Source organism: Natator depressus, chromosome 2 (genome assembly GCF_965152275.1).
Source record: "Natator depressus isolate rNatDep1 chromosome 2, rNatDep2.hap1, whole genome shotgun sequence".
NCBI lineage: Eukaryota > Metazoa > Chordata > Testudines > Cheloniidae > Natator > Natator depressus.
In genome coordinates this window covers 260,584,615-260,600,279 of record NC_134235.1, presented here as the reverse complement: position 1 = coordinate 260,600,279, position 15,665 = coordinate 260,584,615, and the positions used below count along the sequence as shown (strand labels likewise).

At 43.5% G+C, this 15,665-nt stretch overlaps 1 protein-coding gene across 1 annotated transcript in view; it reads left to right on the top strand.

Moving 5' to 3' along the window:
- SMARCC1 (SWI/SNF related BAF chromatin remodeling complex subunit C1) overlaps nt 1–15,665 on the top strand; it is a 184,487-nt gene that overhangs the window by 86,301 nt on the left and 82,521 nt on the right. The window contains exons 16-19 of the mRNA XM_074946484.1: nt 3,735–3,848; nt 4,229–4,382; nt 4,791–4,904; nt 7,495–7,554. Of these exons, the coding sequence (XP_074802585.1) occupies nt 3,735–3,848; nt 4,229–4,382; nt 4,791–4,904; nt 7,495–7,554 (442 nt within the window). The remainder of the gene's footprint in view (nt 1–3,734; nt 3,849–4,228; nt 4,383–4,790; nt 4,905–7,494; nt 7,555–15,665) is intronic.

The window sequence follows — 15,665 nt, the reverse complement described above, 5'->3', positions numbered from 1 at the left end:
CTGGATTCCAACAGGAGGAATGAAAAGCTTAGAGACCAGCTGTGTGTAGAAAGAATGTTTTGGGTACTAGGTTGAGGCCATGTTGTCAGGTAGTGAAAAAGACAATAGCCACCCAGTGCTTTTGTGTTAGTATTTTATTCCCTTGCACTCCACTGGTGAGAGTTTAGGAAGGACATCTGCTCAGAAACTAACTTTCAGTATGACAGTTGGATTCAAAGGTGCCCATTACCCTTTTCCTTGGGTGAACAACCTCATCAGCAGCAGCAAAAGCCAAAGAATCCCAAGCTCTCTTTCAGTGAGCACCAAAACCCAATGTTTGTGAAAGACACTAGGACAATAGCTAGTCTTCACCTATTGGTAGCATTGATCAGTGGGGCTACAAGGCGGGGTGGGGGGAGCCTTCGGATTGTATCAGGCTTAAAGTCTGGCCACTGCTGATCATGCTGACCAAACAAAAGACTGTAGAAAGTTCAACTTTTTTTCTTCGGATGCCAATTCCTTGGGCAATTCTGTCATAGAAGACTATATCTAAATAGCTATCTGATTACGCCTCTTACTGTATGGACTGACAGGACTCCAGCTAGGAGGTGGTGTCACCGTTTACACTATCCAGACTAGCTTGGCTTCAGTATGAACCTCAGGGGATGTTACCGTCTTAGGCTTAAACAAAGCAGCCACATGATCCTCTCTGCGTACATTTTAAATAGTATTCTTGTATTTGGCCTCTGGGGAGTAAATCCCTCTTGGGTTAGTTGCCTACAAAACCAGTTTCCAAAATGGATGGGCCCAAACTCTCCCAGTCCTTTAAAGTTTTTTTTCATTATGTCCTTAGTTAAGTTGGCCAAATTTGGAAAGTGACTTTTTTGAGGGCTGCATCACTGAGGTATCTGTCAGTTTATATTTCTTGTCATTCAAAGGCATCTTATTCCTCCTTCTATTTAAACAACTTGTATTCTTGTTGCTTATTAGGCGCTGACCTCTTTTCTTTGTACACTAAGTTTGGGAGGTCCCATACTTATTTACAGTACACACACGCTTAGAGTGCACACATACCCTTATGAATATTTTTAATGAAGAGATAGTTACCTATAATCTTTATTCCCTTACTGGAGATTCACTCGCCCACTAGTTTGGCAGTCTGTTTTTGAGGTTATATCCTAGGTTTTTGTTGCATCCTTTGGATATGCGCTGGTATTCGTTCGGATTTACTTCTATAATTTCTAACTTTCTTTTATTGGGAGGTCTTGCTTCTCATGCAGTTCAGGAACTGACTGAAAGGGGCTGTGAATAGAGAGACGTGGTGACACTTGCTGACTTGTAGGTGGACAGGCACTGCCACAGCATCAGAATTCTAGGGAATACTCTAGGGAATTCTTCCCTACCCTGTGTTAGAAAGCGTGAAAATCCTGCACAGTGGTGGCTTCAAGGAAGGAGAATTATAGGTGAAGACTCATATCCAAACTTAGCTGTTCAACAGTTAGTTCTTAGTGGGGAAGATGATTTGGGGCACCAATGTGAGGTCCATCATCAGTATTTGTCTTCTCCACATTTTCATTCTTGTTCTCTCATTCTTCTCTGTTCTCATGCACCTTTTCTTTTTCTCATTTTTAGTGCATATTCCCCATGTCTTTGTCTTGCTCTTTTCACTTCCATTACTGTTGCACATGGAAACTGTGCTGCAGAGGGAAACAGGGTAGCATCCTAGTAACTGTTGCTCTGCTGCTCTTCCAAGTGTAACATGCTTTCAGATTTGATGCAGAGGGGAAAATTATTAGGATTAATCAGTTGGTTTTTGCATCCAAGAGTTACTCTACTCAGTTTCCCTCTGCAGCCAACTGCCTATAAAGTCCCACCAAACTGGAATGCTGTTTCAGCTGTTGGTGCCTAGTTATGTAGTACGCAAGCTACAGCCAGTCTGGTAGACTGATAGGGAAGGTCATTGAGAGGACAATGTATGGGGTACCTGTGTGAATTCTTTAGGCATCTTAGGTGTTTGGGTCAATGGCCCAAAAGCACATCTGGAACCAAAACAAAAATTTCAATGAATTGTTAATGATTCTGGCCACCTTTAAATGCCCTCGTTTGGAATGAGATTTTTCACTTTTTCACCTTTTTTTTTTTTGGCCTGCTTATATTTCACAATGAGAGGACTATTTTGGCAATCTGAGAGATCATAGAATCATAGAATATCAGGGTTGGAAGGGACCTCAGGAGGTCATCTAGTCCAACCCCCTGCTCAAAGCAGGACCAATCCCCAATTAAATCATCCCAGCCAGGGCTTTGTCAAGCCTGACCTTAAAAACTTCTAAGGAAGGAGATTCTACCACCTCCCTAGGTAACGCATTCCAGTGTTTCATCACCCTCCTAGTGAAAAAGTTTTTCCTAATATCCAACCTAAACCTCCCCCACTGCAACTTGAGACCATTACTCCTTGTCCTGTCCTCTTCTACCACTGAGAATAGTCTAGAACCATCCTCTCTGGAACCACCTCTCAGGTAGTTGAAAGCAGCTATCAAATCCCCCCTCATTCTTCTCTTCTGCAGACTAAACAATCCCAGTTCCCTCAGCCTCTCCTCGTAAGTCATGTGTTCCAGACCCCTAATCATTTTTGTTGCCCTTCGCTGGACTCTCTCCAATTTATCCACATCCTTCTTGTAGTGTGGGGCCCAAAACTGGACACAGTACTCCAGATGAGGCCTCACCAATGTCGAATAGAGGGGAACGATCACGTCCCTCGATCTGCTCGCTATGCCCCTACTTATACATCCCAAAATGCCATTGGCCCTCTTGGCAACACGGGCACATTGTTGACTCATATCCAGCTTCTCGTCCACTATCACCCCTAAGTCCTTTTCCGCAGAACTGCTGCCTAGCCATTCGGTCCCTAGTCTGTAGCGGTGCATTGGGTTCTTCCATCCTAAGTGCAGGACCCTGCACTTACCCTTATTGAACCTCATCAGATTTCTTTTGGCCCAATCCTCCAATTTGTCTGGGTCCCTCTGTATCCTGTCCCTACCCTCCAGCATATCTACCACTCCTTCTAATTTAGTATCATCCGCAAATTTGCTGAGAGTGCAATCCACACCATCCTCCAGATCATTTATGAAGATATTGAACAAAACCGGCCCCAGGACCGACCCCTGGGGCACTCCACTTGACACCGTCTGCCAACTAGACATGGAGCCATTGATCACTACCCGTTGAGCCCGACAAGCTAGCCAACTTTCTACCCACCTTATAGTGCATTCATCCAGCCCATACTTCTTTAACTTGCTGACAAGTACTTTAAATTTGCAGATTATTTATTAAACACATAAAGAATAGTTGATATTTTGACAACACACACAGAAAGATATGGTCCATGATTAAAATCTAAATAGACACAAATATAAAATGCTGAGGGGGTGGGTCAGATGATGGCACGTAAACCAGTTTGATAAAGAAATACACACTAACTTTTAGTACTTTATATTGATTGCTTAGTTGCAAAGTTCACCAAGAGTAACAAAAAAAACCCTGCAGGTCTTCAGCTTCACTGTCACCCTGCAGTTATAAGTGTGCGTTTTCGGACTTCATGGTCATTGAACTGAATATCAGGCGCCCCTGGCATGCTGTATATATTGAAGGATGGGGGCCAACATGAAGATATTTTAGTAATGGTCAGAATTTGAAATGACACATGCTACGAACCTGTATAGATTTTCAAATGTGTGTGAACTGCCTTCTCTTTCCAGATACCTGGCTTACCGGAACTTCATGATTGATACGTATCGCTTAAACCCTCAGGAGTACTTGACCAGCACTGCCTGCAGAAGGAATCTGACTGGAGATGTATGTGCTGTAATGAGGTAAAATCTTAAATCTTGCAGCCACTACCCTTAGCTGTAACAATACATTTTATCCCAGCAAAGCTGCTTTATTACAAATTATAAGTTATACCTCCTGCATAGTGAGGTAGAAGACTTGAGGCCTAGGCGCATCAATTGTTTCTATTAGCAGATCATCTTTTTTCCTTTTGTGGTGAACACCACATTTTATAATACCCTTATTTACAGTGAATATAACAGTGAAAGGTAAATAGAACAGCACTCAACCTGCCTTTGTTTGATTAGCAGCAAACTCATCACAGTTCCACACTTGAACTTCCTCCCTGGTATCTTCTTTCTGCAGCAGCAGATGTGCTTGAGGGTTTTTCCTCAGACTTTAATCATGTAATGTTGTTCCATAGAGTGCATGCCTTTCTGGAGCAGTGGGGTCTAGTTAACTACCAAGTGGATCCAGAAAGCCGTCCCATGGCAATGGGCCCTCCTCCTACTCCACACTTCAATGTGCTTGCTGATACCCCCTCTGGACTTATGCCTCTTCATCTCCGAGCTCCTCAGGTAAATCCTATAGGCGCCACCACCGTGTACATGCGCACACACTTATTCAGATAGAAATAGCGGTACGTGTATTTTGGGAGTGGCTTAACATACTCCTAGCCAGTCTGTATTTGTAGCTATGGTCAATGCTGTGTGTACCTGAATGGAGTACGTAGCTCATGCATTTTCTGGGGGGGGAAAAAAAATGCATCCTTCTCTCCACATGCCCTTCAGTCTCAGTAACATTCTGTTTAGTAGTAGATTTTCCATCATTCTGTAGAGTAATGTTGCACCTACAGTTCCAGCACTCCAAACACAAATTTGCTAGTTTTGTGTGTAAATAAGGGTGATTTGGGGAGAATGCTAGTTCAGTGCACACCTGTGTAGATTCATCTTGATGATCATGTGTTTGGTTTTTTTTGTTCTTAGGTCCCTGCTGCCCAGCAGATGTTGAGCTTTCCTGAGAAAAACAAAGAAAAGCCTACTGACCTGCAGAACTTTGGACTTCGCACAGACATTTACTCAAAGAAGACCTTGGCAAAGGTAAAGTTGTTGAGTTTTTCTTTCCCTTTGGCTTCTATTGAGCTTCCCTCCACAAACCTTAGTCATTACATAATCACTAGTTGGGATGTTGCTGCTCCTCCATCCTTGTCCCATGTGTCTTCCACCTGGACACCCAACTGGGGTGCTCCCAGCAGCATTGGAGAGATCGGTTATCACAGGGAAGGGCTTATTTCACTGACCATGATACATTTTTCACAACCGTGAAAGTGGTAGGGCCCTTCTAATCATAGGTATCGCACGCAGCTTGCTGAATGTTTCAAAATAGATTTCATAGGCGCTTGGGAGGTAAATCCCGCTAGTCAGGTTTTTTTTTTAATAGATTGTTCTGTTTTCCCAGTTCAAATGGGACAGTGTTCCTCAGCCTTACAGAACTGGAAGGTCACTTCGTCAGCAAAGGGTGGCTCTCTGAGCCAAGTCATGAAGTGATGTTTTGACACACCATCATTGTAGCATGTCCCAAACGGATTTAATGCTGTGACACACCATTGCAATGCAGCGTCAAGACAAAATGCCGTGCTTCTGTGGCCGCCTGCTCCCCCTGCCCTTCTGGCTGCTTAGAGAGAAGGTAGTAATCAGGTATCCTAGAAACCCTGGTCCATTTATTCAGTGCTGCCTCATGTCGGGAACTATACAGGGTTCTCCTCAGATCATCGTTTCACTCGCTCTACTTGAGACCAGACTAACTGCTTGGACGTGGATTCCATAAGAGCAATATGTGTTATCCCAAAGAGCACACAGATTGAGGATTACTACTGACAGCGTCACACTGTTCTAAAGACTGACATTTGGAGGGTACCTACTAGGAGTTGGTATTCAACCCATACATATTCAACCCATACCAGATTTCATTGTGTGATTTATTCACTTATTTTTGATTGATACATTCATTCAGTGAGAGTGCCAGTACTTTTCCCTAGGTGCTCCTCGACACTTCTTAAACACAATTATAAAAATGGACTTAGGCTTTTTTCCCCCCCAAAAAAGTGATTTCCTTTTGTGTACACGCAATTTACTCCTGGGGGAATTCTGTGCCACTGCGCATGTGCAGAATTTATGTCCCCTGCAGATTTCTTTGCTTCCCCACAGAAAAATGACTTTCTGATGGGGAAGCAAATGGAAGGCACAAGAGCGGTCATGCAACCCTCCCCAGCAGTACGTTTCAGGGGCCCAGGGCAGCCAGTAGAGAGGTAAATCCCTGTGGGGCAGGGGGTGGGACTGGGGAAGACGTGGCTGGTGGCTCCTATCCTGCACCGGGCTCAGCTGCTAGTCCCGGATGTACAGGACGGGACTTCCTCTTCCCTTACACGGCATCTGGGACTGTGTCAGACCCACCCCAGATTTCTCCCCCAGATAAAGGAAGCTCTCCCCCCTGACCTCCCTTCCTGCACCCATCGCTCCTCAGCCCAAACCTGGATCCCCCCATACTAAGCCCCTCCACACTTGGATCCTGCCCGGGCTAAGCCTGCCTGCCCACACCTGGTGCACCGGCCACAGAGGGGCAGGGCCTAGGGTGTTTTTAGGGCAGGGCCCAGTCCTTGCGCTGTCAGGGTTGGGTGCAGCCTCACTGCAGAGTCTGTGTCCTGTGGGGAGCTGCACAGTGATCTCCCACCTCTGCAGTCAGTGGCCTGTACTTCCCAATGCCATGCTAGAGCCTCCACATTTATTTGACAAATAAAATTTGCAGAATTTTAAAATATTGTGCACAGAATATTTATTTTTTTGGGCGCAGAATGCCCTCAGGAGTAACAGTTGTTTTTCAAGCATTCACACCAGCCTATGTAAGAATTTTGAGTGTCTGATGGCTGACACTTTTAATTTGTGCTGCATGGGTTAGTGATCTGTACTCTGTGCAGATATTTGGGGAAAGGATAAGTTATTGGCACTAATTCAGTGTCTTACACAGAACAACATAACCCCATTAACCTTCCCTCCTTATGAGGGAAGCTTTGACATCTGTGATGGGGTGTTTCTATCAGCTGAAACTGGTAGTAGGATCCTCTCCAAGAGTTCTGTAGTTTCAAGGAAACTTTTAAGTAATTCCCAAATCAGTTTGGTGTAGATACAGTAAACTCAGGAGTGATGCTGTGCTAAATACTCATACTGAGGGCAGCAGTTACAGGGAGGGAATGTATATTTTTTCAAAGAGCTTGCATTTCCTTATCTCTTATCCTTGGAGATTCTTTTTTCACTCCAGGTATTTTTATCTTTTTTTGAGGATCGTTTTCCTAGTAAGAATCTACAACTTCAGTCTCTCAAACTGCACATTACTGTATCCACCATATACCTCATACAATCCAACCTATCTACCATGCAAGTGTTGCCTTAGTTAAACATACTTTCCTATCCTCCTGTGTCTCTTGAAATTCTGAGTGTAATTCTTGCAGACTGGACAGCTGCCTAAGGTAGGCAGCCATATGATCAACTACAGCAGAATTGCTGGGAAGAGTGACTAATAGGCTGTGGTAGTAGATTAAACCACTACAGCTGCTGCTTTTACAAGACGTTCTTTTGCTCAAAGTAGTGCTCCTGCAAAGATAAGTAATCTATCTTGCCTTTTCTTCCTTTATAGAGTAAGGGAGCCAGTGCTGGAAGAGAATGGACAGAGCAAGAGACACTGCTGCTACTAGAGGTAAGAGCTGATGAAGGAGAATGTTGGATGCTGTAGGTAATCCAGAGAAAGGAGGCTTTTGTATGTAATATCTAAGGTTAAGAGAGGATTTTGTCATGGGTATTTTTAGTAAAAGTCATGGACAGGTCACAGGCAATAAACAAAAATTCACGGAAGCCTGCAACCTATCCCTGATTTTTACGAAAAATACCTGGTAGGGACTAACAGTCTGAGCCCTGCCATCGAGAGCTGACCACCGGCCGCCAGGGCTGAAGTCAACAAAGTCACGGAGGTCCGTTAAAGTCACGGAATGCATGAACTCTGTACAAAATTATATCCTTCGTAATACGAGATGTAATTTGGTGGTTCTTCCAGTGATTGTCCATGTGTGTGCACCACTTGAGGGGCACATCTGGTCTCGATCTTCGATTTTTAATAGCAATGTCTGTTTAGACCACACCTGCACTGTTGTCGGATCTATTGATCGTGTATTAATTACATTGATTACTTAAAAATTCCCAGTTGACACTCTGAGATTTGGTAGGTTCTTGTCCCAAGATCAGGTCCAGTGGTATTAAAATTACTGGTCAGTTGGGAACCCTGATGTGCACAGTTGCAATACTCTCTGTATTCCCTCTCTGTAGGGAAAACGCTCTGTATCTAAGACAGTTAGAAAAGTTACAAACACCTCAACCCCGCAAGGTAGATAAAGGTAATACAGAATGTGCATCTGAGCATCCACATACTCTCACCAGCCCTTGCAAAAGAACCTGAAGTGTTAGTCATTATCTTCCTCATCACTATCACCAGTGGTCGGAATCCTGGCACCTCCCAAGAGTTACATCTCCCAGTGCACACAGGCTGGGATACAACTTTTATAATGTGTTATGCTGACACATTGTGCCTACTCCCCTTTTCCTTATTTGCATTTCCTCACCCTACTAATGTCGGGTTACCTTCTCCCATAGGTTACTAGGCCTTTTACCTCAAGCTTATTGGCATATATGTCAGTTAGTTACCATGGCACTCTTGTGATCAGACATCTGCGATAATCCTAACTTAAAATATCCAAGCTGGTATAAACTAGCATGTTGTGATTACCTGTCAGCAGTTTAGTCATTACAGCATTCTGTCTTATGATACCTTATGATCTAGGGTTCTTCCTGGTTAGCTGCTTATGCTAAGGTTTTTGGGCCTTATGGATTGTTTAACAATGTTATTGTCTTATGTGCCTTGTAGGCTCATTACATTATTGGTTTAGCTTATACTCATGCCTTATCTAGCAAATACCTGTATACAAAACCGCCCTGACTCCCTCGTGTCCCATACTAAGGGTATAAACAGCAGAGCCAGACCAAGTGCCACTCCAGTTCCTCTTTGCTTCCCTAGGCTTGAGATGGAGTGCTAGAGTATCTGCATCCCTCAAATCTTTTCTAAGAATTTTGTGAGTAGTTTTTAATAGTTACTAGTGCTAGTGTTTTTTGCCGTCTGGCAATTTGTTGTATTAGTCATAGTTATCTGGGTTTTTTTGAGAATTTGGTTCTTTGCACCTCCCCTGTTTTCTCCCCTTTAATTTATCAAAAACTTTCTTATTTAGGGATGATGTCTCATACAAAATTCCCTGGTTTGAAGTACCCCACCTCTTGAGAGAGCCTTTCCTTAGAATGACTGTCACTCTGGGTCTGTTTGGTCTGGAGGAATCTCATACACCAGCAAAGTGTGGAATGTACAAGTCGTTTTCTAGGATAGTTGGACAAAAAGGTCCAGGGAAGGCATGTTTAAAAGTGGATCTCTTTGGACTTATTCCATGAGAGTCCATCATATTAGGCCCATTCCACCAGAACTCTGGAGGCTTGAACTCTACCTTTAAAAAAAAAAAAAAAAAAAAAAAAAAGAAAGAAAAGAAAGTCCCCATTATTGACACTTGACAAGCTGGCACCTGGGGTTCCATACATAGCTTGCTGAACACTGTGCTGTGGCAGAGGCATCCAGAGTGGATGCTTCTTTCAGTAGAACAATCGGTCACTCTCTATTTGGGTAAGACTCTAAGCTCCCATCTCCTTATTCAGGTCACTGTTTAGGACTCATTTCAAATAGAGTCAGCATAGGAACAATCATTTGAAGTATCTTACCTGTACAGTAACTAGTGTTCTTTGAAATGTCTAGTCCATATGTGTATTCGACAGCCTGCCCTCCTTTCTCTCTGCTTAGGAGTCCTATTATATGCCAGGGCTCTGCGATAGAGGGAGAATTGGAGTGGTATTTAGTCCAGCTTCACTCTTTGTACTCTTGGCATGAAGGTGTTTGGGGTGCATGCATGGACCAGACATTGCTAGCAAAAATGTCTGATCCTGGCACATGAGCACATGTGCACCTTGAGTTGAATACACAACTGGATAATACATCTTGAAGAATTCCAGTTACTGTACAGGTAAGTAATTTCTCTTTGTTGATAAGAACATAAGAATGGCCATATTGAGTCAGACCTAAAGGTCCATCTAGCCCAGTATCCTGTTTTCCGACAGTAGCCAATGCTAGGTACCCTAGAGGGAATGAACAGAATAAGTAATCATCAGGTGATCCATCCCTTTTGCCCATTCCCAGCTTCTGGCAAACAGAGGCTAGGGACATCATCCCTGCCCATCCTGGACCTGTCCTCCATGAATTTATCTGGTTTTTTTTTCTTTTTTTAATCCTGTTATAGTCTTCGCCATCACAACATCCTCTGGCAAAGTGTTCCACAGTTTGACTGTGCATTCTGTGAAGAAATACTTCCTTTTATTTGTTTTAAACCTGCTGACTATTAATTTTATTGGGTGACCCCTAGTTCTTGTGTTATATGAGAGAGTAAATAACACTCATTTACTTTCTCCACATGGTCATGATTGTACAGACCTCCATCATATCCCCCTTTAGTTGACTCTTTTCCAAGGTGAAAAGTCCCTGTCTTATTAATCTCTCCTCATATGGAAGCTGTTCTATACCCCTAATCATTTTTTTGCCCTTCTCTGTCCTTTGTCCAGTTGTAATATGGTCTTTTTTGAGATGGGGCAACCAGAACTGCACGCAGTATTCAAAGTGTGGGCATACCATAGATTTATATAGAGGCAATATATTTTCTCTCTTCTTATCTGTCCCTTTCTTAATGATTCCCAACATGCTGTTTGCTTTTTTGACTGCCGCTGCACGTTGAGTGGATGTTTTCAGAGAACTATCCACAATGACTCCAAGATCTTTCTTGAGTGGTAACAGCTAATTTAGACCCCCTCGTTGTATATATATAGTTGGGATTATGTTTTCCAGGGTGTATTACTTTGTATTTATCAACATTGAATTTCATCTGCCATTTTGTTGCCCACTCACCCAGTTTTGTGAGATCCCTTTGTAGCTCTTAGCAAGCTGCTTTGGACATAATTATCTTGAGTAGTCTTGTATCATCGGCAAATTTTGCCACCTCACTAATTACCCCTTTTTCCAGATCATTTATGAATGTGTTAAATAGGACTGGTCCCACTACAGATCCGATGGGGGGCACCACTATTTACCTCTCTCCATTCTGAAAACTGACCATTTATTCCTACCGTTTGTTTCCTATCTTTTAAACAGTTAATAGTTACCGATCAATGAGAGGACCTTCCCTCTTATCCCATGACAGCTTACTTTGCATAAGAGCCTTTGGTGAGGGATCTTAGAATCATAGAAGATTAGGGTTGGAAGAGACCTCAGGAGGTCATCTAGTCCAACCACCTGCTCAAAGCAGGACCAACCGCAACTAAAACATCCCAGCCAATGCTATGTTAAGCCGGGCCTTAAAAACCTCTAAGGATGGAGATTCCACCACCTCCCTAGGTAACCCAGTCCAGTGCTTCACCATCCTCCTCGTGAAATAGTTTTTTCTAATACCCAACCTATGCCTCCCCCACTGGCACTTGAGACCATTGCTCCTTGTTCTGTCATCTGCCACCACCGAGAACAGCCTAGCTCCGTCTTGTCAAAGGCACTCTGAAAATCACTTTCTGAAAGTACACTATATTCACTGGATCCCACTTGTCCACATGCTTGTTAACTGCCTCAAATAATTGAGTTTAAAATTGGGTGTAGCTTTTTAAAGAGAGTCACTTATGTGAAATGGCGTAAGACAGTTGAGAGATCCCATGCAATTTAGACCTATGGATGGTGGTGCTGCCGTTTCTGAATTCATAAGAATATCTTTATATAAAATTTGCTTTAACTTCCAGTAATATGTGATTCCTGTATCTGCAGCCCCAGAATCCTATTATGTGCCTGAGTGTATCTTACAATGCAGTAAGGTCTTGAGGCAAACAGATAGTTGAAAACGTGGTTTTACACTATGAAAGAAATGCCCTTGGAGTGTTGTGTATATATTTGCAAGTAAGGTGAATGCTGTGAAATTCTGATAATGTTCACAGCTCCCCAGCTATGCCACAAGGTGTTAGAGGAAACTGCTAACATTCCTTTTTGAAGCATATCTGTTCCTGGAATACGGATGATTCTGTTACATGTTGACTAACTTTTCACCTTCATCACTATTAATAGGGGAAGCAAGTTAAGAGGAAGTCACCTAGTCATGTAATTGTATAAGAAAACCATAGTGCAGTTAACGTGTATTGAGACTCTAGACCAGCATTCCTCAAATGCGGTCACTGTGGCTACATGCGGCCACCAGGGGCTTTTCTTGTGGCCACAGCCTCCTGGACGTTGACTTGGGGGCGGGAGGGGATAAAGTAGTGGTCCCTCCCCCTCCCTGTTGCTCCTGGATGCGCCGTCTTGGTGTTGCTGGGGCCACCAGCCCAGGGGTTGGGCTCTGGAGACACCTGGAGGATCAGGCAGCTGGTGAGTTCCCCACCTTCCCAGGGGCAGTAGGGCTCAAGCTTTGGGCTTCAATCCTGGGGTGGCAGGGCAGCAGGCTCTGGCTGTGGGGCTTTGGGTTCCAGCCCCAGGCTCCGGCTGCTCATGGCTCCAGGCTCCAACCCCAGGCCCTGGCCATGGGGCCTCAGGCTCCAGCCCCCTTCCCTACCCCCATCATCCCTGGCCTCGCCCCCCTCTTCTTCCACCCCCCCGCCCGCCCCCCAGTCCAAGGCTTAATTTGTCCCCAGGCTTGCCAGGGCTGAGTAAGTCTGCTGTGAAAAGTGATACTTGTATGTTTGTTAATATCACTTTTCACAGCAGACTTACTAGTTAGCAATAAATACATGACAGTGATTTGGATGTGTACATGTCCATCTTTATTTGTTTTTCCTAAAGTTAATTAAGTATTTTAGGAAAAAGTGTGAGAGCAGCCGCCAGCGAGAGTTGGTGGCTGCACTCTGAGGCCACCAAAAAATTTGTCCTGAGAAGCCCTGCTCTAGACCACAGAACTGTTCTTTAATGTGTTCTGTTAGACTTCTGGAAAAAGCTTAAGGAAATGAGTGCAGGAAGGCAGGGTTAAGTTGACTCTTTATGAATAAAGTCAAAAATATGTTCTGTTTTGCAAACTCTGTCAGGTCTGTGTCCCAAAACTGACTGGAACTGGAGCTGTTGACTCACATATTAACACTTGGATCATCTGTTACGCTTTCCATTGCGATAGCGCTAATGAGCCCCAGTCACGTAGCCAGTGTCTCACTGTGCTAGGTGCTATGTAAAAATATAATAAACAAGAGGGTCCCAGGCTTTCTCCTGTGCCTCAGGGCAGGATTTTTCTTATTTACTAGTGGTTTGTCTAGTCTAGGTTTAAGTCTTCAGTAATAGAGCTCCCACTGTTTCCCCTAGGAATCTTTTCCACTGCCTACAAAGAAGGTTCTCCTTTCCTTAATACCATTCCATTATTCCTAGTTGTAGCCTTGTGTACTGCAATTATGTAATTTCGGGGCCTCGTTTAAAAAAAAAAACAAAAAAAAACCCTACCACTACACTTCTTAAAACTGACTTGCACGAAGAACCAACAGTGCTTGGCAATAGAGGAAGATGGACACGTCAGCTGTACTATTTGTTAATGCAACACGAGAGCAAGTGATTGCCATTGGGGGGGGGGGGGGAATGGAAAGTGAGCGAAACAGGGAAAGTCTTTATAGGGAACAGAGAAAAACAAGTAGTACAATGGTCTTGGCCTAGAGGAGCTGTCAGTTTTGAAACTATTTCTGTGGTATTATCATCCTTGTGTGTGTCTATAGTGCAGGGGTGGCCAACCTGAGCCTGAGAAGGAACCAGAATTTACCAATGTACATTGCCAAAGAGCCACAGTGATATGTCAGCAGCCCCCCCATCAGCATCCTCCCGTTCCCAGTGCCTCCCACCCACCAGCAGCCCTGCTGATCAGCGCCTCCCCACGCCTCCCGATCAGCTGTTTCGTGGCGTGCAGGAGGCTCTGAGAGGAAGGGGGAGGAGCGAGGGCATGGCAGGCTCAGGGGAGGGGGTGGGAAGTGGTGGAGTGGAGGTAGGGCCTGTGGCAGAGCCAGGGGTTGAGCAGTGAGCAACCCCGGCACATTGTAAAGTTGGCGCCTGTAGCTCCAGCCCCGGAGTCAGTGCCTATACAAGGCTGCATATTAACTTCTGAAGAGCCGCATGTGGCTCCGGAGCCACTGGTTGACCACCCCTGGTCGAGTGTAATGGTGCTCATACCTATTTATTTATTCCCATCTTACGATAGTTAATCAGTACAATAATCCAAGACTACCATTTTCTGAACTTGCCTGTATTAGTACTACTAGCCAAATATAGAAGTTTTATATTTTCCGGAATTTTACTACTCTGCCATGCAAACAGAGTATTATTGGGTGATTTGTCTGGGTTTTTTAGCCATGTCACCACTTGTCAGAAACCCCACTACCAAGTTCTGAGATCATAAGGAAAACCATGGACTCTTAATTTCAACAGCACTTCATACTCTGACTCTTAATTTAATATCCACCACACCTATATGAATAAGCAAAATTTACTAAGACAGTCTTCATAGAACTGGAAGTGTATTCAGCATCTCATGTTACGTGTAGCTCATGTTACAGATAAACATGGCCTGTGCCTCAGGTAATTATTTATATAGTACAATATAATAAACTGGGTTTACAGAGCAAGAATAGCTAAGTAGCAGTTGATACTGGGCATATACTTTATAAACATAAGACTCTAATACCTCATCATAAATAATAGAAATATTTCCTTATCAACCTTGACATATAAAATTTATGCTATTGTTAATTTGTTTAATTATAATTCAGCACAGTTATTACTTTGGATTAAACATGCGGGTGGAGTAACTTTCAACCAACATTCTACTGACAATTTGCTTAGTGTTAGTTAATAACTTCACAAGCACGGAATGTTATAGCTCCACTGGAATGGAAGAGAAATAATAGAATGACTTGTGAGCAAAAACAAAATCTGGATTGCAAATCCAACATTGCAACACCTCACTGCAGTAAATAAAGTTGTTTGCTGGGTTAAAACTGACTGGAAAGGATAGTGACCCAGCCATGATCCATTGATTTATAGTAAAAAGGTGCAATACTCTTATGGTGTCCAAAAATGGCAAGAAAATATCCCAGTGGAATCATCCAAATAAACATCACCCCCAAATTCAGCAAATGCTTATGAAACAAGGAATGAGTCCTGAGCCCATGCTATTTGTTCAGTCTTTTTGGTTTTTAGCCTATAAATAAAACATTAAAGAGAGGATATCAGTTCAAGCTTAAGTGATCCTGCTACAACAAGCCAACTCCATCCAATTAAATCCTCAAGGTAGCTTTGGGCAAATATGTGCAGTAAAGTTCCAAAGAAGTAGTCTTATCCAAGATAATTATTGCCCTACTATCTATAGACTGAAGGACTGGAGGGAGAAAAATCTGCTTCTCTCCTAGCACCCTCATTTGCCATTTTTTCACTTGTATCTCAGTGTAGCACTGTATGCCTTACATTGCTACAGGAGCATTTTCAGCAGTTCATAATAAGGGCAAGTGTTGTGGAAAGTTAAACATTAGTTTAGCAGAAAAATAATAAGAAAAGTAGTACTTGTGGCACCTTAGAGACTGACAAATGTATTTGAGCATAAGCTTTCATGAGCTACAGCTCACTTCATCGGATGCATTCAGTCCGGTGAAGTGAGCTGTCGCTCACGAAAGCTTATGCTCAAATAA